Source organism: Canis lupus, chromosome 6, assembly GCF_011100685.1.
Source record: "Canis lupus familiaris isolate Mischka breed German Shepherd chromosome 6, alternate assembly UU_Cfam_GSD_1.0, whole genome shotgun sequence".
Classification (NCBI taxonomy): Eukaryota; Metazoa; Chordata; class Mammalia; order Carnivora; family Canidae; genus Canis; species Canis lupus.
The window spans coordinates 24,684,224-24,703,134 of NC_049227.1; the positions used below are offsets into that span (position 1 = coordinate 24,684,224).

Consider the following 18,911-nt stretch of genomic DNA (forward strand, 5'->3'; position numbering starts at 1 on the left):
ATATTCCCTAAAGTTAACTGCAATTTTCTTTTTAAGTTTTTAAATTTATTTATGAGAGAGAACGCACAAGCAGAGAGAAGCAGCTCGATCCCAGGAGCCCCGGACAATGACCTGAGCTGAAGGCAGACACTTAACCAACTAAGCCACCTGGGCGCCCTGCTAATTGTATTTTTAAAGATTAAATTCCTGGAAAAAAAAATTAGTCAGCTTTATTTGTATTATGAAATATTTAGGTATACAAACAGATATAGAGAATATTAACAGCCATATATTCACAATGAAGCTTAAGGAATACATTACATATGTATATACCCCTTCCAGTCAAATTCCCCTTCCTCTCTCCTAGAATGAACCACCATTCAGAACTTGTTATTTAGCTTCTCACACATAGCTTTACACATAACATTACATAGTATTGCTTAGCACGTTTACAAATCTTATTTATTTATTTATTTATTTATTTGCAAGTTTACAAATCTTATATAGACCCTTGAACAACATGGGGCTTAGGAACACTGACCACTACACAAAAATCTGTGATTAATTTTTGACTCCCTCAAAAACTTTACTACTAGCTTACTGTTGAGACGAAGTCTACTTGATAACATAAGCAGTGAACACACACACACACATATATATATATTATATGCTATATTCTTACAATGAAATAAGCTAGAGAAAAGAAAATATCATTAAGTAAATCATGAGGAAAATACACTTACAGTGTTCTGTATTTATCTCACATAATCTCTGTACGGTTTGGACCTGCACAGTTCAAACCCATGTTGTTCAAGGGTTGACTCTATATAAAAGGTATTATGTTCTTCTGCAACTTGCTTTTTTGCACATGTACATTTATGTTGTTATATATAGCTCTAGCTCATATATTCTCAATATTGTAATTTAGCCCACTGTATGAAGATATCCGAATATACTTGTCTATTCTGCTAATGTCCTAATGTTGGACATTAGGTGTTTTTGTTGTTGTCATTTTGCTTATGCAAAAACTTTAGCCTATGTGTTCACTATTTACTTCTACATCTAAAAGAAATTCAGGGAAGATAGAGTTGAACTACGACATGATTCTGATTAGTCAGATTTTAGAGAATAAATACACTCTTTAACAAAGGGTAGCCTGGGAAGACAGGGACAGATTTGGTAAGCGAGTAGCAGGGCCAGGCACTGGGACACCTCATTATGAGTGGTTTTCCTCAAACAGGCTCATCAGGATGGGGAAGTAGGATGCTCACTGCCCTATGGAACAGGACCCATTTCTAACCCAAGGGGGAGGGGTAACATGTAGAGATCATATGCTTGTAGGATGGATGGTCCTGAGCTTATGAGAACTTGGGCAGCTAAATAATGCAGGTGAGAGCTGGAAAGAGTTTTACTTCTCTAGAAATTCTAAGTACCTGCAAGGAATTTACCTTACAGAGGATTTCTTCATAAGATTGCCCTTCCTGGGGTTCCCTGGGTGGCGCAGCGGTTTGGCGCCTGCCTTTGGCCCAGGGCGAGATCCTGGAGACCCGGGATCGAATCCCACATCGGGCTCCCAGTGCATGGAGCCTGCTTCTCCCTCTGCCTATGTCTCTGCCTCTCTCTCTCTCTGTGACTATCATAAATAAATAAAAGTTAAAAAAAAAAAAAAAAAAAAAAAAAAAAAAAGATTGCCCTTCCTGACCCTGGTGATCTTTCTTGAGCAATGCAGAATGAACCAAGGCTTAACCATTGGCTAAAAAGTATGAAAGCACTACTTCACCCAATTCAAAAGTTAAAAATGAAAGTTATAATCAACACCAATTCTGACGTCCGTGAGGCCTCCCAGAAAAAATGCTTAAGAAGAAATCCGTAAAAACCAAGAAAGAACATACGCTTTGTGGCTAGTCGTAATAAAAACCCATGAGATGATGATGACTTTTCCTGGTAAGGAAACAGGTTTCTGAGTTTCTGGTTCTCCCTAAAACTCCATGGTTTCATGTGAAAAATACATGAGTCAGTTCCTGTGCGGGGCAGGGAGTCTGTAACTTCTATTAATGATTGCTTCACTTCCCTGTCATTAACAGATGAAACTTCCCTGACTATATGACACTTGAGGAAAATGAAGGTCTGGCATATTAAAACAGCAGCAACCTTCTCCAAAGCCTGACTTTCACTGGTTTCTTTCTACTACTAGAAGGAGCCACAGCTTTAAACTGTAAGATCATATGCTATAATCAGATACACAGCCCTGCAATTAGAGTACTCAAGGTAAGGAGCAGTACTAACAATTGGTACTATTTTAATAGGACCATTTTCAAAACACATTAATTGATGTTTTAAGTGCTTTGAAAACTAATCCTGTAACGGAGATAAGTGATGTCTCCCTAGGTGACCCAGAAAGCTTAAGTCCCAAAATTTCTAGAGAAAAGGGTCTGAAGCTGTACTTCCCATTGTGTACTAATAGCAAGTCTAGCTTAATAACACTTGCTTCCAAGTCTTCAGAGAACAGACAAGAAAATGCCTCTTTTGCTGTTTTCTTACTGGATTTGAGTTCTTTGAGGGAATGTTTTTACTTTAGGGGTACATATCCATGCTGTTCTTGACCGCCTCCCTTTTAGCTGACCAACCCCTACTCATCCCAGTGAAAATATGGATGTTTCAGAATATCCTCCCCTCACCACGCATTATTGGGTCAGGTGTCTGTTGAACCTTTCCATGGATCCTTGAATTTCTTCTTTGTAGTACTAGTCACTCAAGTAATAATGGTTTATTAGTTCTGTCTTCCCCCAATTGATTCTCAGGTTTATGGGGGGACAGTAACCATGTCCATCTTCTTTACTGCTGAAGTCTCAGCACATAGCCAGGTGCGTAACTTGTATTCAATAAGTGTTTGTTTAATAAATGAAAATATCTTAGGATGCAGAAAGCTTGGAATTCTAGAAACAAAATTAACCATATAAAAATTTTTTTTCAAGCTCAAATTTCAAGCTCAAATTTTTTCCGTTTGGTTTATGTTTGTCTTTGTTCCTAGGAAGCAACCTGTTTAGAAAAAGTGCCTTTTCCCTAAGAGTTTTCCTTCCAATAGATTTAATGGCTTGAAACCAACATTTATTCTTTTGAAACTATCAATGATCTCTCACTACTGGTGCAAGGCCGAGGCAGCCCTTTTCTTCACTAGTCTCAGGGGTTGATCCAATGCAATTTTCTGCTGGGATTTTCCCACAGGCAACATGAGGAATATCAAATTGTCTAGAGGACCACAACTTTTTAAAAAGATTTTATTTTTAAGTAATTTCTACACCCAACATGGGGCTTGAACTCAAAACCCCTAGATCAAGAGTCACATGCTCCACTGACTGAGCCACCCAGACACCCCTAGAGGACCACAATTGAACCAGCCTCAACTGGCTGCATGGTCGATTCCTTTATTTAAAGATCCCATTTATTTATTTGAGAGAGATAGAGAACAAGCGGTTGGGGGGGGGGCAGGGGGAGAGAGACAAGCAGAATCCTGGCTGAGTGGGGAGCCTGATGTGGGGCTTGATTCCAAGATCCTGAGATCATGACTTGAGACCAATTCAGACATTTAACTAATTGAGTCACCCAGGCACCCCACAAAGTCAATTCTTAAATAATTCTTAAAGTTTTGTAACTTTTTTTTTTTAAAGATTTATTTATTCATGAGAGACACAGAGAGAGGGGCAGAGACACAGGCAGAGGGAGAAGCAGGTTCCCTGCGGGGAGCCCAATGTGGGACTTAATCCCAGGATTCTGGGATCACGACCTGAGCCGAAGGCAGATGTTCAACCACTGAGCCACCCAGGTGCCCCAAGTTTTTTATTCTGAGATTGACATTTCATCAAACTGTTTAATTTTACTTCCTTAACTGCGAAACCCCAGAATGAGGAAGAAGAGATATGAAGTGTCCCTGGAGGGAAATGTGACTGGACATTGGTCTTTTCTTAAAATCATATACCATATAAACACAGTACCAAGAAAAAATTCACTACCAAGCATCTGCCAAGTGCAGCCTGTGCCACTAAGCAAGCAAAGGCTGACAAATGTTGCTGCTAGAGTGTTTTGGCCTCTGGTCACAGTCAGAAGTTTCCCCTACAGCAAGTGTCCCAAAGGATGGTTGGGAAGGTGATTTTTTTGATGTACAAATATTTTCCCATTGTGATTTTTTAAATGTATTATAATAGCCCATCAAACCCATAATTTAAAGTGATTTTGATAGCGCAATATGGAGCTTCCTTTAAAGCTGGTTTAAAATATGGGTAAATAGTAGTATAAATTGAGATGCAGAGTCTGAAAAACAGAAGTTTCAAAGCTACTGCTCTAAGGCACCCTGCTGTCCTGCCTTGGTGTTTAGTGTCTGGCTGAGCCATTCCATGTACAATGCCTATTTTCTGCTAGCCACCCCAATGAAACTAGTAGACACCTATTTGTTTGCAGGCTTTTCTGGGGCACTTTTTTCTCTGCTACTATCACAGCTAGCCATTGCTATCTTGCAGTTTCATTGTGTCTTTTTCTTCACAGTCTCTGAATTCCTAGAGGGCTTGGACTCTTTTGCTCATTAGAATAATTATAATACTACATTTTGCTTGGTATTTACTCTGTGCCAGAGGCTTTGCTAGCTAGATGCTTTACGAATATCAACTCCCCAAATCATTACAATTCTTTAAGGTAGATAACTACCATTATCCCCTTATGAAGAAGGAACCTGATGCAGAGAGGTAAGTAACTAGTCCAGGGTCACATTAGCTATTAAGAGGTGGGCCTGAGGGCTGCTGGGTGGCTCAGTCTACAGAGACTCTTGATCTCAGGGTTGTGAGTTCCAGCCTCACACTGGTTGTAGGCTTTACTTAAAAAAGCAAAAAACAAACAACAACAACAACAAAAAAAGGTGAGGCCAGGATTCAAACCCAGACCGTCTGGAGTCCAGCCCAAACTTTTTTTTTTTTTTAAAGATTTTATTTATTCATTCATGAGAGAGACACACACACACACAGAGGCAGAGACACAGTCAGAGGGAGGAGCAGGCTCCATGCAGGGAGCCCAATGCGGGTCTCCATCCGGGGTCTCTAGGGTCATGCCCGTCCAGCCCAAACTTTTAATCATTAAACAGAATGCTCAATCTCAGTGACTGTGGTTAAATGTCTGTTAATTGCTTTAAAAAGCTTAGCCAGTTGTGGCAATGGAACTAAATAATTCTATTCCCATCCTACAAGAGCAAAAGATCATTTTTTTTTTGCACCTTGATATGAATAACCTTTTAATAAGGTTTCTGTATACTATCTGCCCTTCTTCCTCCCCTGCAACTGCACTTCCTTAATAATTATGTTGCACATCGGCACCTTTAAAAGAGGCTGTGCACTTGGCGGGATTGCGCTGCTCTTTGGTTCCCTATGGCAGCTCTGTTCTGATACTCCAAAGGGAACTGACATCACAGAAGAGGCACCAGGACTCATTACAGGCCTTCCCGGTCCTTCCCAAGCATCCATTCATCACTAACCACTGGGACCAGGCACATGAGATTCTAAGGATACACAACCTTGATAAACAAGCATCTACCATCCCTGTCCTCTTAAAGTTTACATTCTAGTGGCAGAGCAGATGATATACAAGAGAAAGACAATTTCTGATGGTGATATGGGCTCCATAGGAATGAAACAGTAATATGATACAAATGAACAGACAGGGTTACTTTATTTTGGGTAGTGACATCTGAGTCCTGAATGACATGAAGGAGACTGTTAAAGCGAATGGTTAGGGGAAAAGTGGTTCAGGAAGAGAGTGAGAACCAACAAAGGCTAAGAGGTGGTAAACACCATCAGTGTTAATACATGGAGAGCCTGTGGGGGAGGTGAGGCTGCAGGTGAGCAGAATCCAGCACAGGCAGGGAGGGCAGGCCCTGGAAAGGAGCTTGTAGTCTAAAAACAAAAGGAAGACACCGGCAGATTTTAAGCAAGTTGGGAGTACCATGGTCTAATTTACATCTCTTAAAATGTGCTGGATTTGTATCTTGCAGATGGTGAAAAAAATCTTGCCTAATGAGATTTAATTGACAGGAGAGTTGGGATTAAGAGCCAATAAAACTGGATGATTATTTCCCTGACCAAGAGCTTTCCCATTTTTATTTTGGAGTAATGGGGAAGTAATCAATGTAAAACAAAACACAACACACCACCCACTCACCCTTCTACTCTATGGTGAGTGGAAATAGTGAAAGGTCCAGGTAGGCTCCAAGAACCCACTCTACACAGCACATGTAGGCACGTGGCATGACCAGATTTAGTTTTACAGGAGGCCTGTGGGAAGATATGCTAGTACTAGGGGATTTATCCACTTCACCCTTTCCCCCACCTTTGGAAAGGCCATCACAGCATGAACGCTGAGGAGTTTAAGAGCAGAGATGAAAATTCCTTCTCCAGATGAAATTTATAGAAGTATGACTCTGGTCTCAGGAATGTAAAAATTCCCAGTGTTGGACTCTCATGAGGCTTTGCCTTCTACTTAAGAAAAAGTGTTGCCGTATGAACAAGGGACAGAAAAGGAAATGGGAATTAACTGACTTTCAAGCCCCAGGTTGAAGGAAAGACTCTTTCCATTCCTTCGGTATCACCCCTGAATAGAATTTTTTCTCCTCATAATGAATGTAATATTTCTCTCCCAAGTACTTTATGATTGGGTGGGTGGGGGTGGTGGTGACTGTGAAACTCACCCAATGAAATCACTGTCTTATGTGTTCATTGGGCACCCATGCTGGCCTGCCCCTCTCCTGACATCCCATCTCCATAGATCGGACATCCCTTCTTTTTGTCAAATGAAGGTCCAAATTCAAACAACTGAAATATTCTTTCTTTGCCTAGCTGCTAATTCTCATCCTTGTACTTCCACTGCTTTTAGCAAGGTGCTTTTTTCATGCTGAAATGGGTTCAGCTATGTCCCTGCTGTGTGTACCCCAGGCATGTCGAGCACACTTATATCATGTTCATCCTGTTCTGTTGTAAATTTCTATTTGGTTTACCTTTCTTCCTTCACTGTGTGTATTTTGGGGAGGGATAAAGAAGGTTGGGACTGTGCCTCATTCCTCACATTCTTAGGCCTGGTACAAAGTTGGAATTTGAAATATATGTTATAAGAATAAGTTTATACACACAGAATGGTCACCAGTAATGCCCATTCTCATATGTGGTGGTATTTGGACCAGCGTCCTAACTGAAGACCCTAAAATATTTAAAAATACTAATTAACACTCACAATGATGTTTTCAAGAGTGGTGCTGTGGATGTCAGAATAAGGAATTTACTTATTTTTTATTTATATTTTTATTTATTTATTTATTTATTTATTTATTTATTTATTTATTTATTTATTTATTTATTTATGATAGTCACACAGAGAGAGAGAGAGAGGCAGAGACACAAGCAGAGGGAGAAGCAGGCTCCATGCACCGGGAGCCTGACGTGGGATTCGATCCCGGGTCTCCAGGATCGTGCCCTGAGCCAAAGACAGGCGCCAAACCGCTGCGCCACCCAGGGATCCCTCAGAATAAGGAATTTAAGACTTTGTTATTTGGGGAGGAGGCCTTATCGGTTCCATCTAAGGCAGTATTAGACACACAGTTATAATGTAACCCTTACCCTTAAGTTCTTTGAAAGTCGATAAGGGTTGATGCACTGGACTGAAATGATTTACTGTTTCCATGAAGCTTAGAACCAAACATATAGAAAAATGTGGTTCTGATAGATTTTTTTCTTGGGAAAAAAATTCTTCTGGGGAATAGATCCATTGCACCCAAATGATCAGGGGTCAAACCAACCTACAAAATCGTAGTTTAAAGTTTCTGTCACTTGGAAAACCTCTAGGGAACTGATATGCTCTCATAATGCTAAAGCAAAGTTTTTCTTGCCCCAGAAAGCCAGGGTAGAGAATGACTGTCTTGGTTTTAGGCGTTCAGTTTTCCTACACATGTAAGGAACAGAAGATACAATGTAACTAATAAGCAGATAGGTTCTGGAATGGCCAAACCTGGGTTTGAATTCTGACTTCACTACATTGATCAAGTCTTCTTGAGCCTCAGTTTCTTAAAAAGTGAAGTGGGGTAACAATAGAACCTTCTTCAAAGAGTTGTGGTAAAGATTATTTATGAGATAATCCATGTAAATCACTTATTTTGGGAGCTAAAGAAGGCAAATATTACCTGAATAGGAGGAAATAAAGAAGAAACAGTGAGGCCTCTTTTATCTATACCAAGTTTTGTCGGCAGAGGAGGAAAAAGAAGCAGGCTGCCTGTTGGCGAATTTATTGCTTTGTGATAGTAATGGATTTTCCTAAAGCTGTTTCCCTCTGATCATTAATAATCCCTGTACAGTAAAGGACTATTGTTCTTCAGTATGAGTAAATAACCCTGTCGGAGGTACCGCTTATCTTCAGACCACAGCACATACTTCTTACTGGAAATATAATGCAGGTGCCAACACCAAAAGCATGCCCAGACTTCCCTTCCTATTTTTCTTCCTTTATCTCTTACTCCTTGCTTATCCTTTGGCATGTTTTCCTCCTGCATCTGTTATATTTCCTACGTTCTGGTATACACCCATATCCTATACAGTATCATCCTTACCCAAATCGAATAACCTTCAAGATAAGCTGTGCCCCCACACATCTTTGCTGTCTATCCTCTCTCCTTTTCATTAATAGACAGACGGATCGAGATAGTCACAGACACATGAACATACCCAATGGACTTGTTTCCTGTCCTGGGTGCAGTGTTTGGTTACTAGATTCCAAAAAGGGAAGTGTAAAGCCATATTGTTTTGCAAATCTCAGGATATGCTTGTGTGGTGTACTTAATCATAGCACAGCTATTCTCTGAAATAGCATCTTTTTACACAGAAAGTGACAATATGGGTGTCAGAGATAGGAGGCAGGGAGGAGAAGGTAGATGGTGTTTTCATTTTACTTAAAGAAATGGAAATTAGGTTTGGTCCTGTAGTATGGGAAATCTCCAGAATGCAGGGAAAAACCAAAAATACTGATATCTGAAAAACTTCTAAATTATCCCAAACAAGATCATAGGAGGCAAGTATGTTCATTCTAAATATACCACCATAGGAGCACACACAACATTATACTTGTAAGGGGAACTCCAATCAGGCTTTTGTAACCAAGAGAGATACAGCTTTTTTCCCCTCAGAGATGGATATTCTAAATGGAAACCAAGTTTTGGCCCCTCAAAAAGAAATGGAAGTATCTGTTTCCTAATCTGCAGATTTTAAGAGACAAAGACAAAGTAAGGGTCAGTTAGAGGTGGTGAGAACCAGTTACCAGAAGTAGGGGGAGGTGTTAGATGTGCATGTGTATGTGTGTGTGTGTGTGTGTGTGTGTGTGTGTACGTGTCTGCTGGAAATAGATGAAAACTAGGTCAATGCTAAAAATCAACCCCAGTCATTCATTCATAATTACTCAGGATTTCACCTCATCATAGGAACTGGGGAAGTCCAAGAACAAAAAACATTAGGTTTAAATTAACATTTCAATCCCTCCTTTGTTATAATTTCCTAGGGAAATGGATTAGGAAACTGACAAAGGACTTGTTAGAACATTAGACATAGCTGGAGCTTTCTAGCATCTGACCCTTGATCCAACCCTCTGATGAATAACCTCACCTTAAGTAGGGGGCTCTGCTCTCAAGACAGTTTCTAAGTACCCTCTAATTATCAAGTAACTACAAACCGAGCAACTTTTCTCATCTGCAGATGCAACAGAGCTCCTTACTAGACAAAATTCCTTGAGAGTAGGAGCAACGACTGGCACCCAGAATACGTTCACGCTCCTCCAGTCCGGCACTGACCAACAGAATGTATTTCAATGACGGAAATATTCTGTAACTGTGCTGCCCAACAAGGGTAGCTAGCCACTGGCCACATGTGGGCACATGAAATATGGTTACTGCAACTGAGGAACTAGCACTCAAAATTTTATTTAAATAGCTACATGTAAAAACCAAATAAATAGCTACATGTGGCTAATGGCTCCTGGAGAACAGCACAGGGCTACACCAAGAACTGCAAATCAAATGTTCAGTTTGATAATGTTCAGGTCAGGCAGATAGTTGAAAAGGAGGGGCACATGGGGAGAAGCTTACTGGCGCTAGCTGACTGTTGCGGGGGAGGAACCTCAGGCTAGTGTGGCCAGATTGTCTCATTTTTCAAATGAAGCTGAAGATCTGGATTTTGATGTCCAATTTTTAAACGTTGGCAAGTAAATTTTTAAAAGAATTTAAATTTAAATCACTTTGTGGGATGAACGATATGTTTGCATGCAGTATCTGTCTTGCCAGTTTGCAATCTCTAATTTAGCCCAACCCCTCCAGCTCAAAGAAAAAGACCTTATCCAAGGCCACTGCTGGTCAGAAACAGATCCAAGATTGAAACCCAGGCCTTCTCATACTTCTGATATCCTTTCTAGATTTTACGAGATTAACCATATCTAGATTGTGGCTGACAGTTGGCAGCAGCAGTGGGACAAAAGCCCCTTTGTTAGAGTTGTTGAAGTCCATGGCTGCTATCTTATGAATAGTGTTCCTACCTAGCCATAACTACACAGTGGGCCCTATGGGCAAAGCTCTGTACCAGGAGCCAGAAGGACGCAAAGAAGAAATAGCCCGTGGGGGAGTCAGACATATGAACAATTAACAAGCAAAGTCAGCCTTGCTGTAATGGACACAAATCACCTGCGCACAAGTCCAAAAGCACTGACAGCTGGGGTTGGAAGGGAAGGAAGAGATTTGAGCCAGGGCTTAGAGGATGAATAGAAGCTGGATAGTGGGTGGATGAGTCTCACTGATTATGAGAGTCTCATTATTGCGGGATATTAAGGGAGCCTTCTTTTATCTCTGAGGCCTTATCTGTGTCAAGGGTCTCCTTTCAATTGTTTTCCCCTTAGGAGTCATCCTTGGTCCCTCCTCCTCCCGTACACTTCACTACCCAATCCAGCAGCAAGTCTTGCAAGCTCTATTTCCAAAATGCATTCCGAATTTAATAATCTGCATTTCCACTGCCACTACCCATCTCTCCCTGGGCCTGGGGCAGCAGCCTCCTAACAGGTCTGACAACTTTCTACCCTACTCTAGCCAGCAGCCGAGTGATTTTTTTTTTTTTTTTAATGTAAATCAGGTCACTCCCCTTCTCAAAACCCTCAGGTAACACAACAGCCAAACCTTAACCTTGGGCATTTAGCTGTGCATGATCAGGCCCTCCCACTTCTCCATCACAGACCACTCCAGCCCGTGTTCTTTCAGTTCCAGCCACCTGGCTTTCCCGCCGTTTCCCTCCTCAGGACCCTTCCTGTTGGCTCTCTTCTCCATCTAGAAAAGTCCACTCCCTAGCTTCTCTCCTTTCACGCATCTCCGTGGAACTCTGGCCTTATCTGAAAAGCCTCACCCCACCTGGAGTGGCCTTCCTCCCACCTCCTACCGCTTCACACCCCGTATTATGGTCTTAGGGGGGCATGTCGTACTTGCTGATATCTCCTTACTGACTGACATTTTAACTTTCTCCCGGACTCCAATAAACAGTCACGGAGCAAGGCCTCCGTCTCGTTCTCGTTCGCGGACCGAAGCCGTTTAAGAAGCAGGTTCTCACTACCGTCCTAGGAAGCCTCCGTGGCCTCTACGGGACCTCGTTTGGGTCAACCTTCCCCAGCTTGACGCCTCTCGCCCCCGGAATTGCCCCTACTGATCTCACATTTACATTCGGGGATCCAAAGGATTCAGGAAAAGTCTCTGTTGGGCCCCAAACCGGCATCTCAGCTGTTCGCCAAACAGGCCTCCGCTTCCTGGCCCTCGGGCCGCTTCCCCCGGCGGGGTCCCGAGGCCGGTGGCGAGGACAGAGAGCCGCCCTCGCGAGGCTGGGGTCACACAAGCGCGTCTCCTAGCAACGTCGCACCCCCGCCCCCAGCCCATCCCTGCCCCTGGGGAGTCAACCCCTTCCCCCAAGTCTCCCGCGCCAGGAGTCAGCGTCTCCATCCCCTACACTCACTCTGCGTCAGGCCTGCCTTCCCCCACCCACAGAAGCGCCGCAGCCTACCGCGGGCTAGGAGGAGGCGGCGCCGGGAGCCTTGCTGAGCCGCGGCCGACGCTGGTCGGGCAGGTCCGGTAGGCCAGGCCGGACTAAACCACCGGGGGGGGGCCCTCCGTGGAACCATTAGTTCCAGGTCAGGGATGGTCTCAAGTCTCCCTGAAACTTCATACTCTAGCCCACCCTCCGCCGTATACCCAACAGTATAGCCAACTTCATCGTCTCCCTAGTTTCTCTTTACCCCTTTTCGCTATCCTCCCCCACCCCCACTCTAGCCAAAAAATGATCCAGTCCAACTCCTCCCAGCCCTCCCTCCGCGTCGCTAGTTCTTTGCCCTTACTTGGCGACGGCTTCGTACGTCCGTGCGTACGTCGTGACGCAATCTTCCACCCGTTCCTCCCCGCCCCTCTTCTATTCTCTCCCTCCCGGAGCGGGCGGCCTGCGGGGTTACCGGAAGTGATGATGCAGGAGGCGATGGAGGGGGCGGGGCTTGGGGGCGGCCGCCGCCGGTGGGCCGCAGATGAAGAGGAGGCGGCGGCAGTGGTGGAAGAAGAGGCGGCGGCGGCGCGGGTAGGGATCCTGGAAACGCGAGCGGGGATGGTAGGTGGTTTGGACCCGCCGGGCCGCCGTCGTTTCCAGAAAGGGTTTGACTGGAGGAACCTCTGGAGCAGCTGTGAGTTTTGGGGGGGGGTTAAGGAAAAGCGGGGAGCATTGAGAGATGAAGGGGCGGGGGTTGGGTACCTTCGAGAAAAGGGGGTGGAAGGGGAGGAGTGGAAATCAGCGCCTTGTCTGGACTGGTCCTTTTGGAAGAAGAGGCTGTGAGGGGAGCCTGTGGCGTGTCAGCTGCAGGGCGCAAGAAAACTTGCCTACTGTCCCTGCCTCGCCACCGCCAGCACCCCTCAACCCAGGCCTGGGGATCTGGGGGCTGGAACAGCCCTGGAGAGGGTGTCGACTCTGGTCCTATGGCCCGGGTAAGCTCTGTGAGGTAGGAGTCCAAGCGGGAGGTGGTGGGTGAATCTCCGGCTCCCTCCTCCCTCATTTTCCTCCCCACCCCCATCCTTCCCTTTAATCATTAACAGCCCTGGAATTAAGGGGCTCAGACCTGAAGGCCTTTCTGTGCACCTTTGCTATAAACGATAACCATCTGTGCCTGAGGTAATGGGGCTGGAAGCTTTGCCTGTATCCTGTGTAGGAAGTGGGACGGGGTGACAATGTATTGTTTTTTATTTTTTTCCATTCCCCTTTCCCCCTTATCTTTCCTCATATACACCCCTCGTTTCCACCTCAGTTCTCTGTGGCTACGTGGTAATCCTGGTGTTTTTTTTTTTTTTTTTCTTTTCCTTTATGGCACTTGGTACCTTGGTTACCTCTTTTGAATTTGGTGTTCAGCCTCTCCCAGATCTTCCTGCAAGCTTTGTAATACTTCAGTTACAGGCTATGTCACATTGGGAGTACCTCTCAATGCCTGGTAGCTCCAAATTAAGATGAGCATTTTCTCCTATGAATACTGGGATTCCAAAGCCCTTGCAAGGATTCCTAAATGGCATCATAGCCCAGGAATCAAAGTCTCTTGTTCTAAATACTTTGTGTGTGAGGAATTTACATGTTGTCAACTCTTTCCAAAATGATTTGATGTTAGGCTAATTCTGGATTTCTGTGTTTCTCTCCACCCACACTTCATGATGCACTTCAGAGAACAGAAAACCCCATATTACTTTTTTGTTTCTGCAATTGGACAATAGCTCTTTTATCTTTTTCTCTATTCACACAAGTCTTCAGTGACACTTTTGGCTTGTGCTGATTTCTGTCTTATGCTCTCATTTATTTAGCTGATTCTTTGTGTATAGACGGACTTAAATGAGAAAATGTGATTTGTTTAAAAAAAAAAGTACAAACCAATAACAAAAATTATTTGAAGAAAGCAGAGAATGACTGGAAAGAAGATCTCTATTGATGTTCTGTGGGTTTCAAAAAAAAAAAAAAGTCACCAAGTAGTCCTCTTTTAGCTTGTTGTAGGAATTTCAGAGTGAAATGTAATGGTTCCTATTTTGATGTTGATATTTTCTTTGGTAGTCCTCTGTTGAATGCGGAACTGTGTTTTCTGAAGAGCTTTAAGAAATAGTGCCTACATTTTAGAGGTCCTTTGGTTAGAAAGTGTCCATAACTCCTGGGCCTCTATAACTGAATTTATGATGCGTATTGCTAGAAGAATTATAACGGATCCCATCCTACTCATCAGGGCTTTCAGGCCTGATAAAACGATGTTTAATGCTTTGATTATACAAGTAACAACATCATGTTTAGATGTTTCACAGAACTGTAACAAAAGAAAAGAATGAGTACTATTCTCACCTTAATTGATTTGGAACCATTGAATATAAAGTCAAAAATTCATTCATTCAACAAGCATTATTGATTAGCTAGTAAGAGCTAGCCAGTATTTTGGGCTGTGGTTGACAAAGGTGAATGCAGGCATAAGGTCTGAACTCTTATGGCGCTTATACTGTAGTGTGTGGGGCAGAATAAATAAGCGAATCAGACTTTGCTAAGTGCTGAAGTACAGGGATATGACAAAACATGTCTAATCGGGATGCAGTCAAAGAAGACCTTTTTAAGGAGGTGACCCTTAAGTTGAGCTTTGAATAAAAAGAAGCCGGACATGCAGATATATGGGAGGAGCCTTCCAGGTTCCTGGGACTAGCTAGTGCAGAAACTGGCAGGAATGACTCTGGCAAGTTCTAGGGCTTGGGAAGAAAGGGGTGAGGTGGAGGAGGGGGAGGGTAGAGAGGTGAGGGAGAATGGGAAAGGGGAGTAACAGCCAGAGCCTCGTGAACAAAAAGGAAATGAAAAGTTTAGGTCAGAGAGGTGGAGGCTGGGCTCAGAATAGGTAGGCAAAATAAGAGCAAGAAAAAGGAAATAGAAAGTGGTGCTCCTTTTTGATCAGTTCTGTTTCCTTTCTTGGAGCATTATGACTTACTGTTTTGCAGGTACTGTTGATTATTGCAATAAAAAAAAAAAGTCACCCTGCTGAGTGTGGGAGAGGAGGCGAGATGGCTGTGGTCACCTGGGTCTTTTCTGGCAGATAAACGTCAAACTGTGTTCAGAATTAAACAGAATGTTCAACTGAGAGTGCACTTTTTTTTCCTTACTGTTTTCTGTCCTGTATGCTGCTATTTAAAATTGCATAACAAGTACCCTGCATATGTTCTAATGCATGAATCCTCCTTTGCTTCCAGCTGTGTATGAATTTAGGGTTGAAGTTTGGGCAGGTGATAATAATACGCCCCTGTTGTTCTCCAAAGATGTCCATTGGGATCTAAGTTTGAAGTTACTTTTGTAGGGAGACAGGTTTTGTGTTGCAATATTTCCACTCTTGTCTGGTCTGCCTGGTGACTAATAACACTCAGCTGAGGTGTAGGTTGGTGCTAAAAGTTCATTCAGTGGATTACAGTAGATAAATGACCATTGTGGGCGCAGTCCCACTGTGTCGGCATCTTTGGGCTGGCACGTAACCAGGGGATGTAACCTACTTTGGCTTCTGTTAGGGCCATTCATCTCTAGTAGTCAGCTACTTCTCAGCCTCACCTTGACCAGATTGTCCACTTGAGAAGCCCAATCAGGACTCCTCCTTGATTTGGCCCTCTACTGCCATGTCACAGTGGCCCGAAACAGAAAGAATACTCTCTTTTCTTCTTTTGAACCCCACAACAGTGACTAGTGTGTTCTTTGAGTGAATTGGCCCTTTGAGCCATGTGGTTGAGGGACTTAAATGTTGCTTAGGCTATTTGTAGTAAAGTTGGTATTAGAAATGCTAAATAAAAACCTTTTAGTGTTTGAGGAAAAACAAATCAGAAATTAAGGACCTGTCACCTGTTTTAAGTTCTGGTATTTTAGTAGCATTGGTAGATGGATTGTGAAAATTAACTTGAATAGAGCTCACTGGGCAGTCCTGAGGGTAATGAAGGGAGTGGAATAGAGCCTGGTACTGAATTACTTAATTCGGACTTGAATACAAATGGAAAGTCTTTTAGTTAGCAAACTAGTGACTAAAGTGAACAGCTAGGGACAGGCAAACAATAGACTCCGCTCTCCATACTGCAGAATAACTCAAAGGAACAGAGAACTGATAGTAAAATATACGTGTGTGTGTGTGTGTGTGTGTGTGTGTGTACACACAGGGCTTTTGTTGGTCTAGGTTAAAGAATTTTGGACTTTGTATGCTAATGCTGGGCTTCAGATACTTTAGCCAATGGGTTATTAAGCTGTCTACTATTCATCTTCATTTCAGTGGTTTATTATAACGCAAATATGAAAATATCCTGTAGGCTGAAATTTCATCAGCCAGTTTGGAGACTGGTGACTCTTTTCTAATTTCTGAAAGGAGGTAGATGGATAGGAGGGCACTTGAACACAGGGAGAAGCCATTGACTCCTATGTTGGCCACTGATTGTGTTTGGGGAAAGAATCTACAAAATCTAAATGAATTTGGAGTCTTGGAGCTGAGCTGGCTTTTAATATAGGATGCCAGTTAATTTCTTTCTTAAACTTCAGGGGCTTTTGGTCATATTCCTCTGAAAGGTGGGCACCTTTGGAAGCTAGTTGATGCCACTTATTCTTGGAGTTGTGGTGTTTTGTATTGCATTGAGTGACTTAAAATTAATCTGATATGGCTACTTTTTTTTTTTTAAGATTTTATTTATTTATTCATAAGACACACACACACACACAGAGGCCGAGACACAGGCAGAGGGAGAAGCAGGCTTTCTGCAAGGAGCCGGATGTGGGACTCGATCCCGGAACCCGGAATAATCCCCTGAGCTGAAGGCAGACACTCAACCGCTGAGCCACCCAGGCATCCCCGAGCATCCCCGATACAGCTACTGTTTTGATGTCTGTGCTGCAATAAGGAGAGTTAATTGTACACTGGCTACCAGTTGTTTCAAGGTGAAGATGTGGTAACTCGATTGAAACAATGGTAATTACTTGGTAACTCTATTTCCCCAGCTCTTGATAACTACAATTACCTCTTTGTGTCTGTTTACAGGTGTTGATACCAGTGAACCAGGACCAATTCTCCCTAAATGTTGCAGTGTTCTGAAGCTCTTTGCACAATGGACCAGGGTGTTTGAGTTAGTGTCTTTCAGTTCAAATCTAGTTTCACTGATTCTTGTGTCTGGTTCTCTAGGTGATGGAAGGTCCTATTTCTTTTGGGGGAACAAGATTACCATAGCACTTAACCATTTAACTAATGAGTAATACATATTTATTTAGCAAACATGTTTATTTACTTATTTAAATATGTTTAGCAACATATTTATTTAGCAAAGTAATGAGAGAGAAGGTTGGAAGTGCCTCAAACTCTTAATTCTTTGAAGTCTTGATATGCCAAAAGAAAAAAATGGGAGGGAGAAAGTTCCAAAGAATCTTCTTTTAGATGTGTGTGAATGAAACTTTACTTAAATACCATATATCAGAATAGGGAAACTCAATAAGTCAGTCTTGAGGTCGTGATTAGCCCTTATTGTGGCCAAAATAAGCCACCTATGTCCAGTGCATCAGTCCCAACCTAAGTGCATAGAAAGGTAGGCATCATGCTAATGATGAGAGTGTGGCTTTGCTTGGGACTGTCCTGAGTGGAGCTGTGCGGTGTTGGATTTTGAGCTGAATTGCAGCATGGAAGGTTAGATTACATAGCTTTAGGAAACATCTTTGGGCAGCCTGGGTGGCTAGTGGTTTAGCGCCACCTTCAGCCCGGGGTCTATCCTGGAGACCCAGGATCCAGTTCCCGCATCAGGCTCACTGTATGGAGCCTGCTTCTCCCTCTGCCTGTGTCTCTCATGAATAAATAAATAAAATTAAAAAAAAAAAAAAAGAAAAGAAACATCATCTGTGTTCCTCTTCTGCTCTGCCCTGCTGGAGGGCTCAGCCTCAGGACCTAGGGACTAGAAATAATTCTGTTGCTAAGGCCTGTAAATCCAGACCAGATATGATGCTATCTTGGATAGCAAAACCCTGTATAGTGTAGTACTTCCCATTTTTGGAGAGCACTTAGCATCTTTTGTAACCACTGCCTTAGTCTCTGCTGTCATTCCAGGAGACAGTGTGCTGAAAAGACTTGTCCTCTTATTTTATTAATAGATTGCTTCCGCCCTGTCAGGACTGCAGAGTTTGGTTATAGCCTGCAGAGTTTGGTTATAGCTTTTAGCTCTTATTGGTTGATGAAGGGTTTGGACTCTGCAGTATCTGCTTAAGATGGGTTGGTATGTGATCTATAATTCTGATTCTGAACAAGACTCAAGTCATAGCATTTACTATATTGAATGTAGTTCATTCTTCTTCCTGCAGTTTAGGAAGGGGAGGAAAAAGACCCTCAAAGAACTTTAGAATATCTGGTGTAGTGTTTTTTCAAACTAGGCTATAATGGAACCCTCTTGTAGGTCATTGCTGGAGTACACTGTGGTGGAATGAGGAGGTTTTGCTCTTTTCCTTCCATTTTCCCTATTATGCTTCACTCTGAAAGTTAACTTTAATATTCTGTTATGTTGGGCTTCCCCAGAAGAATGCTATAGAATAGAATGTTCTGAAGCCAAAAACAGGTTGAAAAGCAGTGATTTAGTCAGGAAATGGAAATCTAGAAAGGTTATAATAAAGTTGCTTAAAGAGCAAGATACTGGCAACTACAGGACCAGATTCAAGTCTTCTCTGTACTAATTTTATTTTCTCATCTACACTGCCTCATATGTGTAGGCACTTTGTTTGAGTTTAATTGGAATCCTTGCTGTTTGTTTTTTTTTATATATTCTTGGTTCTTTACTCATTTTGTCACAAATTGCTGTTCTTTCAGGA

At 42.8% G+C, this 18,911-nt stretch overlaps 2 protein-coding genes across 17 annotated transcripts in view; one reads left to right on the forward strand and one right to left on the reverse strand.

Annotated features, from left to right (window-relative positions):
- The window catches only part of LYRM1 (LYR motif containing 1), a 32,021-nt gene extending 19,687 nt beyond the window's left edge, over nt 1–12,334 (reverse strand). The window contains exon 1 of one of the 6 annotated variants that reach the window (XR_005360843.1): nt 11,733–11,900. Coding sequence is in view for 4 of the 6 variants with exons in the window: in XM_038540159.1 (XP_038396087.1) it covers nt 12,027–12,192 (166 nt within the window). In the remaining 2 variants the exon portion in view is untranslated. Of the gene's footprint in view, nt 1–11,732; nt 11,901–12,026 lie in introns of those variants that run through there. The other 5 variants (XM_038540159.1, XM_038540156.1, XM_038540158.1 and 2 more) reach the window with 5 other exon arrangements.
- DCUN1D3 (defective in cullin neddylation 1 domain containing 3) overlaps nt 11,937–18,911 on the forward strand; it is a 37,157-nt gene continuing 30,182 nt past the window's right edge. For 2 of the 11 annotated variants that reach the window (XM_038540146.1, XM_038540148.1), the window contains exon 1: nt 11,937–12,142. The gene's annotated coding sequence lies outside the window, so the exon portion shown is untranslated. Of the gene's footprint in view, nt 12,202–12,546; nt 12,739–12,868; nt 13,037–18,911 lie in introns of those variants that run through there. The other 9 variants (XM_038540147.1, XM_038540151.1, XM_038540144.1 and 6 more) reach the window with 7 other exon arrangements.